The 19281-nt window shown below is 40.8% G+C and overlaps 1 protein-coding gene across 9 annotated transcripts in view; it reads left to right on the plus strand.

Moving 5' to 3' along the window:
• NPHP4 (nephrocystin 4) overlaps positions 1-19281 on the plus strand; it is a 184115-nt gene that overhangs the window by 153225 nt on the left and 11609 nt on the right. For all 9 annotated transcript variants that reach the window (XM_077151501.1, XM_077151505.1, XM_077151504.1 and 6 more), the window contains 3 exons: positions 9661-9887; positions 10121-10304; positions 11213-11296. In XM_077151501.1, coding sequence (XP_077007616.1) covers positions 9661-9887; positions 10121-10304; positions 11213-11296 — 495 coding nt within the window. The remainder of the gene's footprint in view (positions 1-9660; positions 9888-10120; positions 10305-11212; positions 11297-19281) is intronic.

Raw genomic sequence — 19281 nt, forward strand, 5'->3', positions numbered from 1 at the left:
TTCTTTTTAGGAAGCTTTTGAATGACTGATTCAATTTCTTTACTTGTGATTGGTTTGTTGAGGTCATCTATTTCTTCTTGAGTCAAAGTTGGTTGTTCATGTCTTTCCAGGAACCCGTCCATTTCATCTAAATTGTTGTATTTATTAGCATAAAGTTGTTCATAGTATCCTGTTATTACCTCCTTTATTTCTGTGAGGTCAGTAGTTATGTCTCCTCTTCCATTTCTGATCTTATTTATTTGCATCCTCTCTCTTCTTCTTTTTGTCAATCTTGCTAAGGGCCCATCAATCTTATTGATTTTCTCATAGAACCAACTTCTGGCCTTATTGATTTTCTCTATTGTTTTCAATTTCATTTATTTCTGCTCTAATCTTTGTTATTTCTTTCCTTTTGCTTGCTTTGGAATTAGTTTGCTGTTCTTTCTCCAGTTCTTCCAAATGGATAGTTAATTGCTGAATTTTTACCTTTTCCTCTTTTCTGATATAGGCATTTAGGGCAATAAATTTCCCTCTTAGCACTGCCTTTGCTGCGTCCCGTAAGTTTTGATATGTTGTGTTTTCATTTTCATTCGCCTCGAGGTATTTGCTAATTTCTCTAGCAATTTCTTCTTTGACCCACTCGTTGTTTAGGAGTGTGTTGTTGAGCCTCCACGTTTTTGTGAATTTTCTGGCACTCCGCCTATTATTGATTTCCAACTTCATTCCTTTATGATCCGAGAAAGTGTTGTGTATGATTTCAATCTTTTTAAATTTGTTAAGACTTGCTTTGTGACCCAGCATATGGTCTATCTTTGAGAATGATCCATGAGCACTTGAGAAAAAGGTGTATCCTGCTGTTGTGGGATGTAATGTCCTATAAATGTCTGTTAAGTCTAGCTCATTTAAAGTAATATTCAGATTCTCTATTTCTTTATTGATCCTCTGTCTAGATGTTCTGTCCATTGATGAGAGTGGTGAATTGAAGTCTCCAACTATTATGGTATATGTGTCTATTTCCCTTTTCAGTGTTTGCAGTGTATTGCTCACGTATTTTGGGGCATTCTGGTTCGGTGTGTAAATATTTATGATTGTTATGTCTTCTTGTTTAATTGTTCCTTTTATTAGTATATAGTGTCCTTCTTTGTCTCTTTTAACTGCTTTACATTTGAAGTCTAATTTGTTGGATATTAGTATAGCCACTCCTGCTCTTTTCTGGTTGTTATTTGCATGAAATATCTTTTCCCAACCTTTCACTTTCAACCTATGTTTATCTTTGGGTCTAAGATGTGTTTCCTGTAGACAGCATATAGAAGGATCCTGTTTTTTAATCCATTCTGCCAGTCTATGTCTTTTGATTGGGGAATTCAGTCCATTAACATTTAGTGTTATTACTGTTTGGATAATATTTTCCTCTACCATTTTGCCTTTTGTATTATATATATCATATCTGATTTTCCTTCTTTCTACACTCTTCTCCATACCTCTCTCTTCTGTCTTTTTGTATCTGACTCTAGTGCTCCCTTTAGTATTTCTTGCAGAGCTGGTCTCTTGGTCACAAATTCTCTCAGTGACTTTTTGTCTGAGAATGTTTTAATTTCTCCCTCATTTTTGAAGGATAATTTTGCTGGGTATAGGAGTCTTGGTTGGCAGTTTTTCTCTTTTAGTAATTTAAATATATCATCCCACTGTCTTCTAGCTTCCATGGTTTCTGCTGAGAAATCTACACATAGTCTTATTGGGTTTCCCTTGTATGTGATGGATTGTTTTTCTCTTGCTGCTTTCAAGATCCTCTCTTTCTCTTTGACCTCTGACATTCTAACTATTAAGTGTCTTGGAGAATGCCTATTTGGGTCTATTCTCTTTGGGGTGCGCTGCACTTCTTGGATCTGTAATTTTAGGTCTTTCATAAGAGTTGGGAAATTTTCAGTGATAATTTCTTCCATTAGTTTTTCTCCTCCTTTTCCCTTTTCTTCTCCTTCTGGGACACCCACAACACGTATATTTGTGTGGTCCATATTGTCCTTGAGTTCCCTGATACCCTGTTCAAATTTTTCCATTCTTTTCTGGATAGTTTCTGTTTCTTTTTGGAATTGATGTTCCATCCTCCAAATCACTAATTCTATCTTCTGTCTCTTTAAATCTATCATTTTAGGTATCCATTGTTTTTTCCATCTTTTCTACTTTATCCTTCACTTCCATAAGTTCTGTGATTTGTTTTTTCAGTTTTTCTATTTCTTCTTTATGTTCAACCCATGTCCTCTTCATGTCCTCCCTCAATTTATCGATTTCGTTTTTGAAGAGGTTTTCCATTTCTGTTCGTATATTCAGCATTAGTTGTCTCAGCTCTTGTATCTCATTTGAACTATTGGTTTGTTCCTTTGACTGGGCCATATTCTCAATCTTCTGAGCGTGGACAGTTATCTTCTGCTGCTGGCGTCTGGGCATTTAGTCAGATTTCCCTGGGTGTCGGACCCAACCAGGTTGTAAGATTTTTCTGTGAAATCTCTGGGTTCTGTTTTTCTTATCTTGCCCAGTAGGTGGCGCTCGTGGCACACGTTTGTCTGCGGGTCCCACCAGTAAAAGGTGCTGTGGGACCTTTAACTTTGGAAAACTCTCGCCGTCCGGGAGGTTCGCTAGCTGAAGTGGCTTGGAAGAGTGCGAGCCGGCCCCGGGTCCGAACGCGGGGAGGGTCGCTGGCCGCCGCAGCCCGGGAAAGCGCCCGTCCGAATTTCCTAGTCGGCCCGGGGCTCCAAGCGTGGCGGGAGGACGCCAGCCGCAGCGGCCCGCCCGGGAGAGTGCCCGTTCCCGGGGAGTCACGGGTTTGGAAGGGGCCTCCCCCCCCGTCACCGTTCTCCGCGGCCTGGGGATTTCCGATCCAATTCTCTCAGTTGGTCCGGGGGCCGCGTGTGGTGTGGGCGCCACCCGCCGCGGTTTGAGGGGACCACCTCTCCAATTCTCCCAGCCGGCCCGGGAAGGGGGAAGGGAGTGACTCCGGCCGCTTGCCGCCCCGCCCGGTGAAGCCCGCGCCCCTCGGCGATCTCACCAGAGCGGTTTCTCTCAGCCAGCCAGCCATTCCAGGATGGGGTACGCTGTCTTTTTTATCTCTGTTGTGGCTTTGGGAGCTGTTCTGTATCATTTCTACTCCCCTAGTAGCTGTCCTAAAGGAAAAACTAAGATCCGTGCGTCTTACTAAGCCGCCATCTTCTCCGGAACCCTTCTCTTATTTTTTAATCTTTTTTTTTTTTTTTTTACATTTTTAAAAATTCAGGCAAAATTCACATAACATAAAACTAATCATTTTAAAGTGAAAAATTCAGTGGCATTCAGTACATTTTAAAATTTTGCAGCCACCAACTTAATCTAGTCCCGAAACGTTTTCATCCCCCCAAAAGGACTCCCCATACTTACTAAACAGTTACTCCCTATTTCCCCTCCCCCCAGCACCTAGACCAGTTTCTGACTGTGTGGAACTGCCTGTGACATTTCACATAAATGGCATCTTACAATATGTGGCCTTTTGTGTCGGGCCTCTTTCATGCAGCATAATGTCTTCCAAGGTTCATCCATGTTGTCATGTGTCAGCACTTATTGCCTTTTACAGCTGAATAATATTCCAGTGTGTTAATAGACCACGTTTGTTTATCCTTTCATCTTTTGATAGATATTTGGGTTGTTTCCACCTTTTGACCATTGTGAATAACGCTGCTGTGAACATTGGGGTACAAGTGTCTGTTGGGTCCCCATTTGCAGTTCTTTGGGGGTAGATACCTGGGGTGGAATTGCTGGGTCATGTGACCTTTTGAGGAACCACCTGACTGTTTTCCCCAGAGGTTGAGCCCCCACCAGCAGTGTACTCGGGTTCCAGTTTCTCTACATCTTTGCCAAAGCTTGTTATTTAAATAATAGCATCCTAGTAGGTGTGAAGTGGTAGCTCATTGTAGTTTTCCTATCGCATTCCTAGTTCATGGTGCATTTCCCTAATGAAAGTCTAACATCTCTTCATCTACTTGTTAGCAGTTTGTGTATCTTCTTTGGAGCAATGTCTAGTCAAGTCTTTTGCCCATTTTAAAATTCAATTGTCTAGCTTTTTGGTGAGTTATAAGATTTCTTTATATAGTCTGGATATTAAACCTTTAATATGGAGTCTCCAGATAATTTCTCCCATCCTGTAGATTGTCTTTTTATTTTCATGATGAAGTCCTTTGATGTACAAAAGTTTTTAATTTTGATGCACCTATATATTTCTTCTTTTGTTGCTTGTGTTTTTGTTGTGAGACCTAAGAAACCATTGCATAACACAACATCCTGAAGGTGCTTCTCTGTGTTTTCTTCTAGGAGTTTTATAGTTTGGGTTCTTGTATTTTAGTCTTTGATCCATTTTGAGTTGATATTTTTATATGGTGTTCCTGTTTGTTTGTGTTTGGGATCGTGTTCCTCCCTTGGTCAGGGAGATATAATTATAATCTGTTTCTCTGCCCATCTGTGCCTTTTTTCCCTCTTTTAAAAATGGCTCTCATTTTTCTTCACTCCCCAAATACAGTGATTCCCAAAGGCAGTCATCAGCCCCCTTCTGATCTTTCTTACACCTGCCTCCTTGGCACTCAGGGGCAGCCTCGAAGGGAACATAGCAGACGAGAGGCCGTATCTCTCCTTTAGGAACTTATAGCTCTGAATCAGAAATCAAGATGGAAAATCTAAATTATATTATATTATCTTAGGCAGCCAAAACTGTTTCTCGTTTATTTTGTAATTGTCAGGGAAAGTTGTTTTTTTTTTTTCATTTTTGGAAATGCCACATACCTAAAATCAGTGTTCATCAAATAATTTCTAAATCTTTTTCTAGTATCGTCTCTTTTTGGGTGTTAGTTTCTATATTTGTGGACTGGAGTAGGAATTTGTTCTAAATATTATAACTTTCCGAAAAAAATGTATTAATGTGATAGTCCTGTGAACCATAAGCTTATAGTTAGGATAAGAATTCTTTTTAGTGTTTGGCTTGTTTTATTGAAGAAGGCAGTTTTAAATATTTTTTATATTAATTTTTTTTATTAAAGATGTCGTGGGTTTACTGGTCAGTTATGCATAAAAGACAGGATTCCCAACACTGCTCCACCAGCACCACCTTACACTGGTGTGAAAGGAATATCTGTTATGATCGATAACAGTACTTTTTTGTAATTGTGTTAACTTTTTTTAACAGTAGTTACCTTTGTTACAATTGATGAAAAGTTACTAAGATAGTACTATCAGTTATTGCCCATAGTTTACATTAGGTGTTTTTTCCCATATACTACCCTATAATTAACATCTTGTATTAGTGTCATACATTTGGTATAATTCGTGAAAGAACATTCTTATTCTTGTAGTATTAATTATAGTCCATAGTCTACAGAGTTCGCTGTGTTATACAGTTTGTATTTTGTCTTTTAGTTTTTATTTTAATTACATATATGACCTAAAGTTTCCCCTTTTAACCACATTTGCCTACATAAGTCAGTGCTGTTAATTACACTCACAATGCTGTGCTACCATCACCACTGTGTGTTTCCAAACTTTTATGATCAACCTGATTAGAAATTCTGAACAAATTAGGCATCAGCTCCATATTCTCTGTCTCTAAACTATCTCCTGGTAACTTTTATTCTAGAGTCTAACTTTATGAGTTTGTTTATCATAATTAGTTCATATCATTGAGATCACACCATATTTATCCTTTTGTGTCAGCATAATGTCCCAGTGTCCATCCCTGTTGTCCTGTACATAAGAACTTCACTCCTGCTTTCAGCTGAATAATACTCCATTGTATGTAGATGCCACATTTAGCTATTCATTGGTTGATAGACGCTTGAGTTGCTTCCATCTTTTTGGCAATTATGAATAATGTTGCTGTGAATATTTGTATGGAAACACGTGTTTGAGTCCCATCTTTCAATTCTTTTTGGTGTTTACCTAGGAGTGAGATTGCCAGGTCTTATGGCAATTCTATATTTAGCTTCCCGAGGAACTGCCAAACTCTTTTCCACAGGGCTACAACATTTTACATTCCCATTAGCAATGAATGAGTGTTCCTGTTTCTCCACATCCTGTCCAGCACTTGCGATTTTCTTTTTTTTTAATAGTAGCCATTCTACTGATATGATATCTCATGGTTTTAATTTGCATTTCCCTAATGGCTAGTGATATTAAGCATCTTTTCATGTGCTTTTTAGCTACTTGTTTATCCTCTTTAGAGAAATACCTGTTCAAGTCTTTTGCCCATTTTTTAATTAGGTTGTTTGTCTTTTTATTGTGGAGATGTAGGATTTCTTTATGTTCTGGGTATTGAATCCTTATTGGATGTGTGGCTTCCAAATATTTTCTCCTTTTTGTGTTTTCATTTGCATGACAAAGTCTTTCATGCACCAGAGTCTTTCATTTTGAGGAGGTCTCACTTATTTTTTATTTTGTTGCTTATGTTCTGGGTATAAAGTCCGAGGAACAATTGCCCAACACAGAATCGCAAAGATATGTTCCTGCATTTTCTTCTAGGAGTTTTATTGTTGTGGTTCTTATATTTAGGTTTTTGATCCTAGGCAAGTTAATTTGTGTATGTGGTATGGGTGAAGGGTCCTCTTTCATTCATTTGTTTGTGGATATCCAGTTTTCCCAGCACCAGTCTCATTGAAGAGAATATTCATTCCCAATTGAGTAGACTTGGCAGCCTTGTCAAAATCAGTTGGCCATAGGTGTGAGTGAGGGTCTATTTCTGAGCTCTCAGCTTGATTCCATTGGTCAATATTTCTGTCCTTGTGCCACCATGAAGCTTTTGATCGCGGTAGCTTTGTAATATGCTGTTTTAATTTGTTAATGGTGCCGTAAATGCAATATACCAGAAATGGGTTGGCTTTTATAAAGGGAATTTATTAAGTTACAAGTTCACAGTCTAAGACCATAAAAATGTCCAAACTAAGGCATCCAGAGTAAAAAACCTTGACTCAAGAAAGGGCCACTAACGTTTGGAGTCATATCTCCATGGAAACAACTTAATAAAAAAGATCCCACCTAATAGTATTGAATTAGGATTAAAGAACAGTTTCAAACCAGTACATATACTTTAAAGGAAGTGTAAAGCCTCAATTTCATTTTCCTTTTTCAAGATGTTTTTGGCTATTTTGGGTCCCTAACCCCTAACCCCTTCCAAATAAATTTGTTAATTGGCCTGTCCATTTCTGAAAAGAAGATTATTGAATGGGACTGTGTTGATTCTATAAATCATTTTAGGTAGAATTGACATCTTAATGATATGTGGTCTTCCAATCCATGATCATGGCATGCTCTTCCATTTATTTTAAGTCTTCTTTGGTTTCTTTTAGCAATGTTTTGTAGTTTTCTGAGGACAAGTCCTTTATGTCCTTTGTTAAATTTATTCCTAGATATTTGATTCATTTGGTTGCTATTGTAAGTGGAATATTTTTCTTGATGTCCTCCTAAGATTGCTCATTACTAGTATATAGAAACACTGCTGATTTTTGTGTGTTGCTCTTATACCCTGCCACTTTGTTGGATTTATTGGCTCTAGTGGCTTTATTGTTGATTTTTTTGAACTTGCTATATAAAGGATCATGTCATCTAGAAATACTGAAAATTTTACTTCTTCCTTCCTGATTTGGCTGCCTTAAACTTGTTTTTGTTGCCTAACTGCTTTGGCTAGAACTTCCAGTACAATGTTGAGTAACGATGGTCAGTGGACATCCTTGTCTTGTTCCACATTTTAGAAGGAAAGCTTTTGGTCTCCCACCATTGAATCTGATGTTAGCTGTGGGTTTTTCATAAATACCCTTTATCATATTGAGGGAAATTCTCCCTGAAGCCCTCTACACTGTGCTAAAGCAATTTTTCTGCCCCTCTTAATTGTTAGTATGTGGTATTTTCATTTTCATTCCTCAAGATATTTCCTAATATCCCTTGTGATTTCTCCTTTGACCCATAGTTATTTAGAGCGTGTTGTTTAATTTCCACATAATTGGAATTCTTCAGTTCTCTGTCTGTTACTGATTTCTACCTCCATTCCATTGTGGTTAGAGAAGATATATTGTATGATTTCATTATTTTTTTAATTTTTCAAGACTTGTTTTGTGATCTGACACATTGTCTCTCCTTGAGAATGACCCATGCACTAGGGAAGAATGTGCATTCTGCTGCTTTTGGGAGAAATGGTCTATATATGTCTGTTAGATTCAGTTCTTTTATCATTCAAGTCTTCTATTTCCTTATTGATCTTCTGTCTAGATGGTCTATCCATTATTTTTAGTGGTGTATCGAAGTCTCCTACTATTAATATAGAACTATCTTTTTTCCCCTTCAAATCTGTCAATAATGTGTCATTTATTTGGGGACTCTGCTACTAGGGGTATATATATTTATAACTGTTAAACTTTCTCACTGAATGACCCCTTTATCAGTGTATAGTAACCTTCTTTGTCCCTCTTAAACAGTTTTTGGCTTAAAGTCTATTTTATCTGCTGTAAGTATATTTACCATAGCCCTCATGGTATATTTTTTTCCATCCTTTCACTTTCAGCCTACTTGTGTCTTTGAATTTAAGACGAGTCTCTCATATGTAGCATATAGTTGGGTCATGCTTTTTTTTTTTTTCCTTATCCATTATACTAAGCTCTGTTTTTGACTGGAGAGTTTAATTCATTTAGTTTAAAGTAACTATTTATGATGTAGGACTGCCTTTTACCATTTTGCTATTTGGTTTTTGTAAGTTATACCTTTTTTGTCCCTCGTCATCTGTCATAGCTACTTGCATATAAACTTGATTTTTTGGTATTGTACCATTTTGAGTCCCTTCTCATTTCTTTCTGTGTGTATTTTTCAATTATGTTCTTTGTGGTTGCCACAGGGCTAAAATTTAGCATCCTAACTCTATAACAATCATGTTTGATTTGATACTAACTTCACTTCAGTAGCACACTATTTCTATACCCCCCTACCTTTTTGTTGTACTTGTTACAGATTATATCTTTTTACGTTTTATGTTCACATCATAGATTTATCATTACTTTTTATACATTTACATTTTAGAACCTATGATAGGTAAAATGTGGGGTTGCATATTGATAATTACAGTACAATAGTACTGGTATTTACCTACCCAGTTGGTTCTCTTTCCTGTTGTCTTTACTTCTTTATGCCACTTTGAATCGCTGTCTAGTGTCCTTTCCCAGTGTGAAGAAACGCCTTTAGCATTGCAAATAGGGCAGGTCTTGTGGCCACAGATCCAACTTTTGTTTACCTGGGAATGTCTTTCCCTCTTTTTTAAAAGATGGTCTTTTAAGTTTGTGGAGTTCTGGCTACTGTTTGCTAGCAATCTGTGCTGTGCTTTGGCTCATGGCTAAACCCAGGCTCTGCCTCTGCCACATGTCTGTCTGCTGTCTGTCTGTCTGTGTCCAACCCTCCCTTGTCATAAGACCTTTGTCCTATCAGGTGGTTCAGGGCCCACCTTCATCCAGGTTAGCTCCACTTCAGCTAGTGATGTCTTCAGACAGCTCCTTTCCGAACAGGACCATGTTCCCAAAACTGGGGTGTAGGGCTTGAACGTTTTGGGGGGACATGATTCCGTCCATAACAAGGGAGAATAAAAGCGGGTGGCCAGAAAACTAAGCCTTCATGCCCAGTTCTGCCACCTGTCCACAGGCGCAGCAGAGCATCCGTGCCCAGCACTCGCGGGACCTGCGCGCCATCGACACCTACCGGGAGCGCACGAAAGCTTCACTCATCGCCAGCGCGCTGCGCCTGGCCATCACCACCCAGCACACGCTCTACGCCTCGCTGGGCACCGCCGAGTTCTTCGAGTTTGCGCTCAGAAACCCTCACAACACACAGCACACTGTGACCATTGAGATCGACAGCCCCGAGCTCAGGTGAGGGCTCAAGGCTGCACCTCCCCTCTGCCAGCTCACGCTCTTTCGGGAGGAACCGGGCTTGATTTGTGAAGACCCTGATGTCTGGCTGGAAGCTAAACGGATTTCCATCTCTTGGGTTTTTGCTAGGCCTCTTTCCACTGTCTCAGCACAGCTGTGGGTGGTGGGATGTGCCCCCCATCCCATGCAGGTCCTACTATGGACACAGGTATCTGTGCCCTCCTTTCCTTTAGCGTCATCCTGGACAGTGGGGAGTGGAGGCACTTCAAGGACGCGGCCGACCTGCATACGCCAGTGGAGGAGGACATGTTCCACGTGCATGGTGGCCTCGCCCCCCAGATCTACCTGCGCCCCAGGGAGACTGCCCACATCCCCTTCAAGTACCAGTCCTTTTCCGTGGGCCCGCCGGCCTCGCAGGTGTGGGAGGCGCCACCCGCCCAACACCAGGGAAGATTCCATTTGCCTCATTGCTGGCGGGACTCAAACCCACGAAGGGTTTTGCAGATTGTCTTCCTGGGCCCTGCTAGGCATGTCAACCTTTAGCCCATCATTGGCCCCTCGTGGTGGAATTCAGCAGGAGCCTCTTGGGCGCCTTGCTCGCTGGCCCCACCCCAGACTCTTCCCTTTCCCTAAGGACAGGTGTCAGGAAGGTTAGATGATTTCTTCTTAATTCTCTTTACAATATTGCGAAAAGAAATCTTTTCTTAAATCTCAGTTGAGCTAATTAGATTTTCAGCATTTTCTATACTCCAGTTAATTCTCTTTCCTCCACTTCTCACTGTAGCAATTGCTCCTGTAGATGAACTGTAAAGACTCTGAGGTTTCGTGTAAAAGATGTGTGAATTGTGTGTGTTGGGGTGTGTGTGTGTGTGTGTGTGTGTATGTGTGTGTGTGCTATATTTCATTCTTTCACTGACCTTTTGAGGTCAGTTCCACAGGAGAGCTGGCATCCTGAAGATGGCTCAAGGGACTCCTCAGGGCTCACATGGCCACCAGCAGTGGCTGTGTGACGTCCTTTGTGAACAGGAGGCCTCGTGGGCAGCACTTGGGGGCAGGCCTTTGCACCAGGCAGAGCTGGGCTGTGGCCTGGGCTCTCCTTAGCTGGGTGACCCTGAGTATGCCTGCTTTCCGATCAGGAGGTTGGCAGCACAGCTGCCACGAGGGCCACGGGAGGACCACAGAAGGGCCACGGGAGGGCCACGGGAGGGCCATGGGAGGACCCCAGGAGGGCCACGGAAGGGCCACGGGAAGAAGTGGGAAGTGCATGAGCTTGGCGGGGGGCAGCTTCTGCTCCTGACCTGCTCGTGCTGACTGGTTTCTCACAGGCATCTGCAGAGCTGAGAGCTGAGAAGGGCACGGACGCTGGGGCACCCGGCAGGTGGCACGCAGTGCCCACTAAACATGTGAAGGTAACCTGAAGGGGAAAGGCTTCAGGTCCCAGAGTCTCCCACGGTCTTGCAGGGCAGCCAAGGGCGGGACACTGGCCTTGGGTGTGGGACTGAGTGGTACCAGAGCCGCCCTCAGCTGTGCTGTGGGGCCCGTTCAGGGTGGGTGGCAGGGGAGGGGTCTAGAAGCCACTTTTCGCCCATGGTGCTCATGGCAGCGACCGCTTTGTCCCGCCTGCAGGGAGACATTTGCCACTTGCCTTTGTCAGCCCTGAGGCTCTGGGTGTGATGCTGGCGTCCTTGGGGGCTGCTGCTCTGCCCACAGGCCGACCTGGCATCGCAGACGGGCTGGCAGCCCCGAGTGTGCAGGCAGTGTGGCCCCGGGCCAGACTGTCCTGACGCCCGGCTCCAAGGGCGCGCCCCGTCCGGAACGGCCTGCCCATATGTGTCCTTTGGAGGGCCTGGGAATGCTGTTTAATAAGGACCCTGGAAATCGTTATTGTTTTTTTAGGACAGATGCCTTTTGTGGTAGTTTAGAGTAGGAAAAACCCCAGCACCTTTCCCCCTCCCCCAGCCCCAGCGCTGAGACATCCGTAACAGCGTCCCAAGGGAGGGAGTCTGCTGTGGCACTGCCTTCCCGACACTGCACTCTGTGCCCCGCGGCCCCAAGGCCAGGGGAAATGTGCCTTATTTTATTTAAATACACAGAAATGACTTCAGTCTTTTGACCAAGGAAAACATCTGCTCTTTATTTACTGCTGCAGATCACATTTGAGAGGCTGGTACTTTTTTTCTTACATGAATTTGCAGTTTTAAGGCAAACTTTACCCATAACTCCTTCCGTGTGTGTCCCTCACGGCTGATGGGGACTATTGTCACTGCCCCTGTGAACAGCGAATCGTTGGCCCCTCAGCGCCCAGGCCCTGCTCCCTTCTCACGTTGGGTGGTTTGGATCGGGACCCGCGTCGTCTGGGCCAGGCTGGGGTCTCCGGGGGCCTGAAAGCCATCATCCCGGGGTGCTCGGGGGCTGGGGGCCGGGTGTGTCGTGGCAGGTTCTGTTGCCCACATCCCTTACTCTGGCAGGGGTTGGAAAATGGTGCGTTTCCATCACCTCCTGTATTTATTAGCTGTGATTCTTCTGTAAACAAAGTGCTGCTCTCATCAGCAGTTTCGTTAGCCTGAAATAGACTTTGCATGGGAAAGTCAGGATAAATGTAGGATTCTTTCTCTTTCTTTATTAATGTTCAAAATAACGAATTGTATCCTGGCAACCTCCAAAGATGATCGATTTTTTCAGTCTCACTATGCACTCACAGGTTTTATATTTGATGTGGTTCTCAATCCATTGCAGTCATTATTCTTTGTGGTTGAGAATGTATTCTCTCTATCCAGCATGATCTCTTTCAAATGAACTCCTCTGTCTTTTGTTTAACTTTTTATTTTGAAATAATTACCAACTTAGAGGAAAGTTGCATGAATAATGTAATGAATTACCATATATTGTTATTTTTTATTTTTAAATAATTTTCAACTTATAGGACCGTTGTAGAAATAATATAAACCCCATACATAGAATTCTAACATACCCCCAGATACCCAGATCCATTCATTTTAATGTTTTGCCACCTTGGCCATATGATTCTATCTGTCTGTCTATTTTCTGAACATTTGAGAGTGGGTTGCTCACATCACACTCCTTGAACATTTAATACTTCCATTTACATTTCCTACAACAAGGATATTAACTTATGAAATCACCTTAGTGCAATTACCAAGTTCAAGAAATTTAACATTGACATAAAGCTTATATTTTATATTTGTTTTTTCTTATATCCCTTTGTGCCTTTTTGCCTCCATTCTTAGATTCCATCTAGGATCAGGTATTGTATTTAATTGTCATTATCTCTTTAGTTTCTTTTTCTTTTTTCTGTTTTTTTTTTCAATTGTGAGAACATATACATGACATGAACCTTCTCATCCTATGTGTCCCCAAGCATACCGTTCAGGGGTCAGCCACGTAGTGTTGCAGTGCCCTCACTACCATCCATGCCTGGAACTTTCCCTCTATCCCAAACAGACCTTACTCTCATTTCACACTAACTTCCCATTGACCCTGTCCCCCTCCCCTGGTACCCTGCTGTCTGTCTTCTGTCTCTGTGAGCTTGCACATTCTCTGATATTTCATTGTCATTACCATGAGGGTTAAATTTAACATCCCGTTTGCATGATACTACCTTAACTTCAAAAGTTTGCACAAACTCTGCTCCTTTATCCCTCTGTCCCCCACCACTATGTAGTTCTTGTCATAAATGACATATCTATACATTGAGCCCAAACCATTGATTTATCATTGCATTTTATGCATTTGCCTTTTAGATCCTTAGAAAACAAAAAGAGGAGTGATAAAAAAATGCGACAGTACTGGTATTTATATTTATCTGTGTTATTATCTTTACTGGAGATCTTTATTGTTTCATTTGGCTTCAGTCATTTGTCTAGTGTCCTTTCCTTTCAACCCACAGAACTCCCTTTCCATTTCGTGTAGGGCCAGTGCAGTGCGACGAAGTGTTTCAACTGGTTCTTCTAAGGAAGTCCTGATCCTTCTCTCTCTTTTGAAAGATGGTTTTGCTGGATATAAAATTCTTGATTGGCAGTTTTTACTTTCAGCCTTTTCAATGTTTTCCCACTGCCTTCTTGCCTCCGTGGTTTCCAGTGGAGAAACAGGCATATAATCTTATTGAGTCTCATTGCTTCTCTCTTGTGGAGTTCAGAATTCTCTGTTCATCTTTGGCATTCAGCAATTTGTTATAGCATGGCATGGTGGGAATCTGTTTGGGTGATCTGTTTGAAGTTTGTGGAGTATCTTGGATATGTGTATTAAGGTTTTTCATTAAATTTGGGAAGCTTTCAGCCATTAAAAAAAATATTCTCTCTATCTCCTTCTTTCTTCTCCTTCTGGGAACCCCAGAATACGTATCTTGGTACGCCTGATGGTGTCCCACAGTTCCTCAGGTTCTGTTCACTTTTCTTTGTTTTTTCCTCGTTCTGCTCCTCAGACTGGAGGATTTCAATTGTTTTATCTCCAAGTTCACTCTGCCAGCTCCAATCTGCTCTTGAACTCCTTGAGGGAATTTTAAATTTCTGTTACTCTGCTCTTCAGCTCTCTTTGGTTCCTTTTCATAATTTCCATCTCTATATTTATATTTGCTTTATGTTCATCTATCCTTTTCCTGGTTTCCTTTAATTCCTTGTCTGTGTTTTCCTTCAGCAGTTTGAGAACAGTTGTGACCATTTTAAAAAAGTTTTTGTGTGGAATGTTCTGGTCTGGTCCTCCTCATTGATGGTTTCTAATGCTTTACTCTTCCTGTTTGCTCGGGCCACAATTTCTGTTTCTTTGTCTGGTTTGTAATCTTTTGTTGAACCTAGACATTTTAATATTTTCATGTGTTATTGCTGCAATTTAGACTGAGGCATTTGCTCCTCACGCTTATATGTAGCTAGTGTTGTAAGAGGACTTTCCTTGAACACCAGGAACTAATGGGAGAAAAAAAGAAGCCCCCTTTCCCAGTTCTTGCAGACTGACCCTGTGAGTGCTGTCCTTCAGGACTTATCCATACACTGGGTTTAGAGAATAGCTCCAGGCCAAAGTGTGGGGCCCCTGGTTCTTTCTGTTCATGAGTCTTGTCTTGGGTATGGACAGCTGGCCTTCAGAATTGTCCTGCTTACCCAGGGTTCCGAATGTCCCCCCGTCCCTCGGAAACAGTTTCCTCCCAGGCCGGACCACTGTACTGTGTATCCTACAGCCAGGCATCCTTCGTCCCAAGAAGCCACTGGACTGCTGCCCCATAGAGTTCTGTAGGAGAAGGGGAACTACCTTCTGCACGCAGGGCTAGTTCTCGCGTGGGGTCCGTCAGGTGACCCCAGACAGACTGGGCCAGACTTAGCTGCTGCCCGCACAGGCAGGAAGGTGACGCTGCGCCCTCTGTGCCAGGACCAGGATGCATGCTGGAAGCATGGCTGGCTCTGTGCTGAGCTGGTGGGGGTGGGTGGGGCCAGCTGGGGCACCAGATCCTGCCTCTAATGGCCTTTTTCTTTTTTTTTGGTATTTTTATTATAAGTAATGAACAAACATGCAAACATGCTTGACATGGTTACAGTATCATCACCATGATCATTTCTTTTTTTTTTATTAACGGAAAAAAAAAGAAATTAACACAACATTTAGAAATCATACCCTTCTACATATGCACTCAGTAATTCTTAACATCATCACATAGATGCATGATCATCGTATCTTAGTACTTTGCCTTCGGTTTAGAGGAACTAGCAACACAACAGAAAAAGATATAAAATTTTAATATAGAGAAAAGGAATAAAAGTAGTAATAATAGTAAAAAACAAACAAACAAACAAAAAAAACCCCTATAGCTCAGATGCAGCTTCATTCAGTGTTTTAACATGATTACTTTACAATTAGGTATTATTGTGCTGTCCATTTTTGAGTTTTTGTATCTAGTCCTATTGCGCAGTCTGTATCCCTTCAGCTTCAATTACCCATTATCTTACCCTGTTTCTAACTCCTGCTGGACTCTGTTACCAATGACATATTTCAAGTTTATTCTCGAATGTCCGTTCACATCAGTGGGACCATACGGTATTTGTCCTTTAGTTTTTGGCTGGACTCACTCAGCATAATGTTCTCTAGGTCCATCCATGCTATTACATGCTTCATAAGTTTATCTTGTCTTAAAGCTGCATAATATTCCATCGTATGTATATACCACAGTTTGTTTAGCCATTCGTCTGTTGATGGACATTTTGGCTGTTTCCATCTCTTTGCAATTGTAAATAACGCTGCTATAAACATTGGTGTGCAAATGTCCGTTTGTGTCTTTGCCCTTAAGTCCTTTGAGTAGATTTCCAGCAATGGTATTGCTAGGTCGTATGGCAGTTCTATATTCAGCTTTTTGAGGAACCGCCAAACTGCCTTCCACAGTGGTTGCACCATTTGACATTCCCACCAACAGTGGATAAGTGTGCCTCTTTCTCCGCATCCTCTCCAGCACTTGTCATTTTCTGTTTTGTTGATAATGGCCATTCTGGTGGGTGTGAGATGATATCTCATTGTGGTTTTGATTTGCATTTCTCTAATGGCCGGGGACATTGAGCATCTCTTCATGTGCCTCTTGGCCATCTGTATTTCCTCTTCTGGTAGGTGTCTGTTCAAGTCTTTTTCCCATTTTGTAATTGGGTTGGCTGTCTTTTTGTTGTTGAATTGAACAATCTCTTTATAAATTCTGGATACTAGACCTTTATCTGATATGTCATTTCCAAATATTATCTCCCATCGTGTAGGCTGTCTTTCTACTTTCTTGATGAAGTTCTTTGATGCACAAAAGTGTTTAATTTTGAGGAGCTCCCATTTATTTATTTCTTTCTTCAGTGCTCTTGCTTTAGGTTTAAGGTCCATAAAACCGCCTCCAGTTGTAATATTCGTAAGATATCTCCCTACATTTTCCTCTAACTGTTTTATTGTCTTAGACCTAATGTTTAGATCTTTGATCCATTTTGAGTTAACTTTTGTATAAGGTGTGAGATACGGGTCTTCTTTGATTCTTTTACATATGGATATCCAGTTCTCTAGGCACCATTTATTGAAGAGACTGTTCTGTCCCAGGTGAGTTGGCTTGACTGCCTTATCAAAGATCAGATGTCCATAGATGAGAGGTTCTATATCTGAGCACTCTATTCGATTCCATTGGTTGATATATCTATCTTTATGCCAATACCATGCTGTTTTGACCACTGTGGCTTCATCATATGCCTTAAAGTCAGACATCGCGAGACCTCCAGCTTCGTTTTTTTTCCTCAAGATGTTTTTAGCAATTCGGGGCACCCTGCCCTTCCAGATAAATTTGCTTATTGGTTTTTCTAATTCTGAAAAATAAGTTGTTGGGATTTTGATTGGCATTGCATTGAATCTGTAGATCAGTTTAGGTAGGATTAACATCTTAACTATATTTAGTCTTCCAATCCATGAACACGGTATGCCCTTCCATCTATTTAGGTCTTCTGTGATTTCTTTTAGCAGTTTTTTGTAGTTTTCCTTATATAGGTTTTTTGTCTCTTTGGTTAAATTTATTCCTAGGTATTCTTTTAGTTGCGATTGTAAATGGGATTCGTTTCTTGATTTCCCCCTCAGCTTGTTCATTACTAGTGTATAGAAAAGCTACAGATTTTTGAATGTTGATCTTGTAACCTGCTACTTTGCTGTACTCATTTATTAGCTCTAGTAGTTTTGTTGTGGATTTTTCTGGGTTTTCTACGTATAGTATCATATCGTCTGCAAACAGTGATAGTTTTACTTCTTCCTTTCCAAGTTTGATGCCTTGTATTTCTTTTTCTTGTCTAATTGCTCTGGCTAGAACCTCCAACACAATGTTGAATAATAGTGGTGATAGTGAACATCCTTGTCTTGTTCCTGGTCTTAGGGGGAAAGTTTTCAATTTTTCCCCATTGAGGATGATATTAGCTGTGCGTTTTTCATATATTCCCTCTATCATTTTAAGGAAGTTCCCTTGTATTCCTATCCTTTGAAGTGTTTTCAACAGGAAAGGATGTTGAATCTTGTCAAATGCCTTCTCTGCATCAATTGAGATGATCATGTGATTTTTCTGCTTTGATTTGTTGATGTGGTGTATTACATTAATTGATTTTCTTATGTTGAACCATCCTTGCATACCTGGGATGAATCCTACTTGGTCATGGTGTATAATTCTTTTAATGTGTTGTTGGATACGATTTGCTAGAATTTTATTGAGGATTTTTGCATCTATATTCATTAGAGAGATTGGTCTGCAGTTTTTTTTTTTGTAATATCTTTGCCTGGTTTTGGTATGAGGGTGATGTTGGCTTCATAGAATGAATTAGGTAGTTTTCCCTCCACTTCGATTTTTTTGAAGAGTTTGAGGAGAATTGGTACTAATTCTTTCTGGAATGTTTGATAGAGTTCACATGTGAAGCCGTCTGGTTCTGGACTTTTCTTTTTAGGGAGCTTTTGAATGACTAATTCAATCTCTTTACTTGTGATTGGTTTGTTGAGGTCATCTATTTCTTCTTGAGTCAAAGTTGGTTGTTCATGTCTTTCCAGGAACCCGTCCATTTCATCTAAATTGTTGTATTTATTAGCGTAAAGTTCATAGTATCCTGTTATTACCTCCTTTATTTCTGTGAGGTCAGTAGTTATGTCTCCTCTTCCATTTCTGATCTTATTTATTTGCATCCTCTCTCTTCTTCTTTTTGTCAATCTTGCTAAGGGCCCATCAATCTTATTGATTTTCTCATAGAACCAACTTCTGGTCTTATTGATTTTCTCTATTGTTTTCATGTTTTCAATTTCATTTATTTCTGCTCTAATCTTTGTTATTTCTTTCCTTTTGCTTTCTTTGGGATTAGTTTGCTGTTCTTTCTCCAGTTCTTCCAAGTGGACAGTTAATTCCTGTATTTTTGCCTTTTCTTCTTTTCTGATAAAGGCATTTAAGGCAATAAATTTCCCTCTTAGCACTGCCTTTCCTGCATCCCATAAGTTTTGATATGTTGTGTTTTCATTTTCATTCGCCTCGAGGTATTTGCTAATTTCTCTTGCAATTTCTTCTTTGACCCACTTGTTGTTTAAGAGTGTGTTGTTGAGCCTCCATGTATTTGTGAATTTTCTGGCACTCCGCCTATTATTGATTTCCAACTTCATTCCTTTATGATCCGAGAAAGTGTTGTGTATGATTTCAATCTTTTTAAATTTGTTAAGACTTGCTTTGTGACCCAGCATATGGTCTATCTTTGAGAATGATCCATGAGTACTTGAAAAAAAGATGTATCCTGCTGTTGTAGGATGTAATGTCCTATAAATGTCTGTTAAGTCTAGCTCATTTATAGTAATATTCAGATTTTCTATTTCTTTATTGATCCTCTGTCTAGATGTTCTGTCCATTGATGAGAGTGGTGAATTGAAG

Source organism: Tamandua tetradactyla, chromosome 2 (genome assembly GCF_023851605.1).
Source record: "Tamandua tetradactyla isolate mTamTet1 chromosome 2, mTamTet1.pri, whole genome shotgun sequence".
In the NCBI taxonomy this organism is placed as follows: domain Eukaryota; kingdom Metazoa; phylum Chordata; class Mammalia; order Pilosa; family Myrmecophagidae; genus Tamandua; species Tamandua tetradactyla.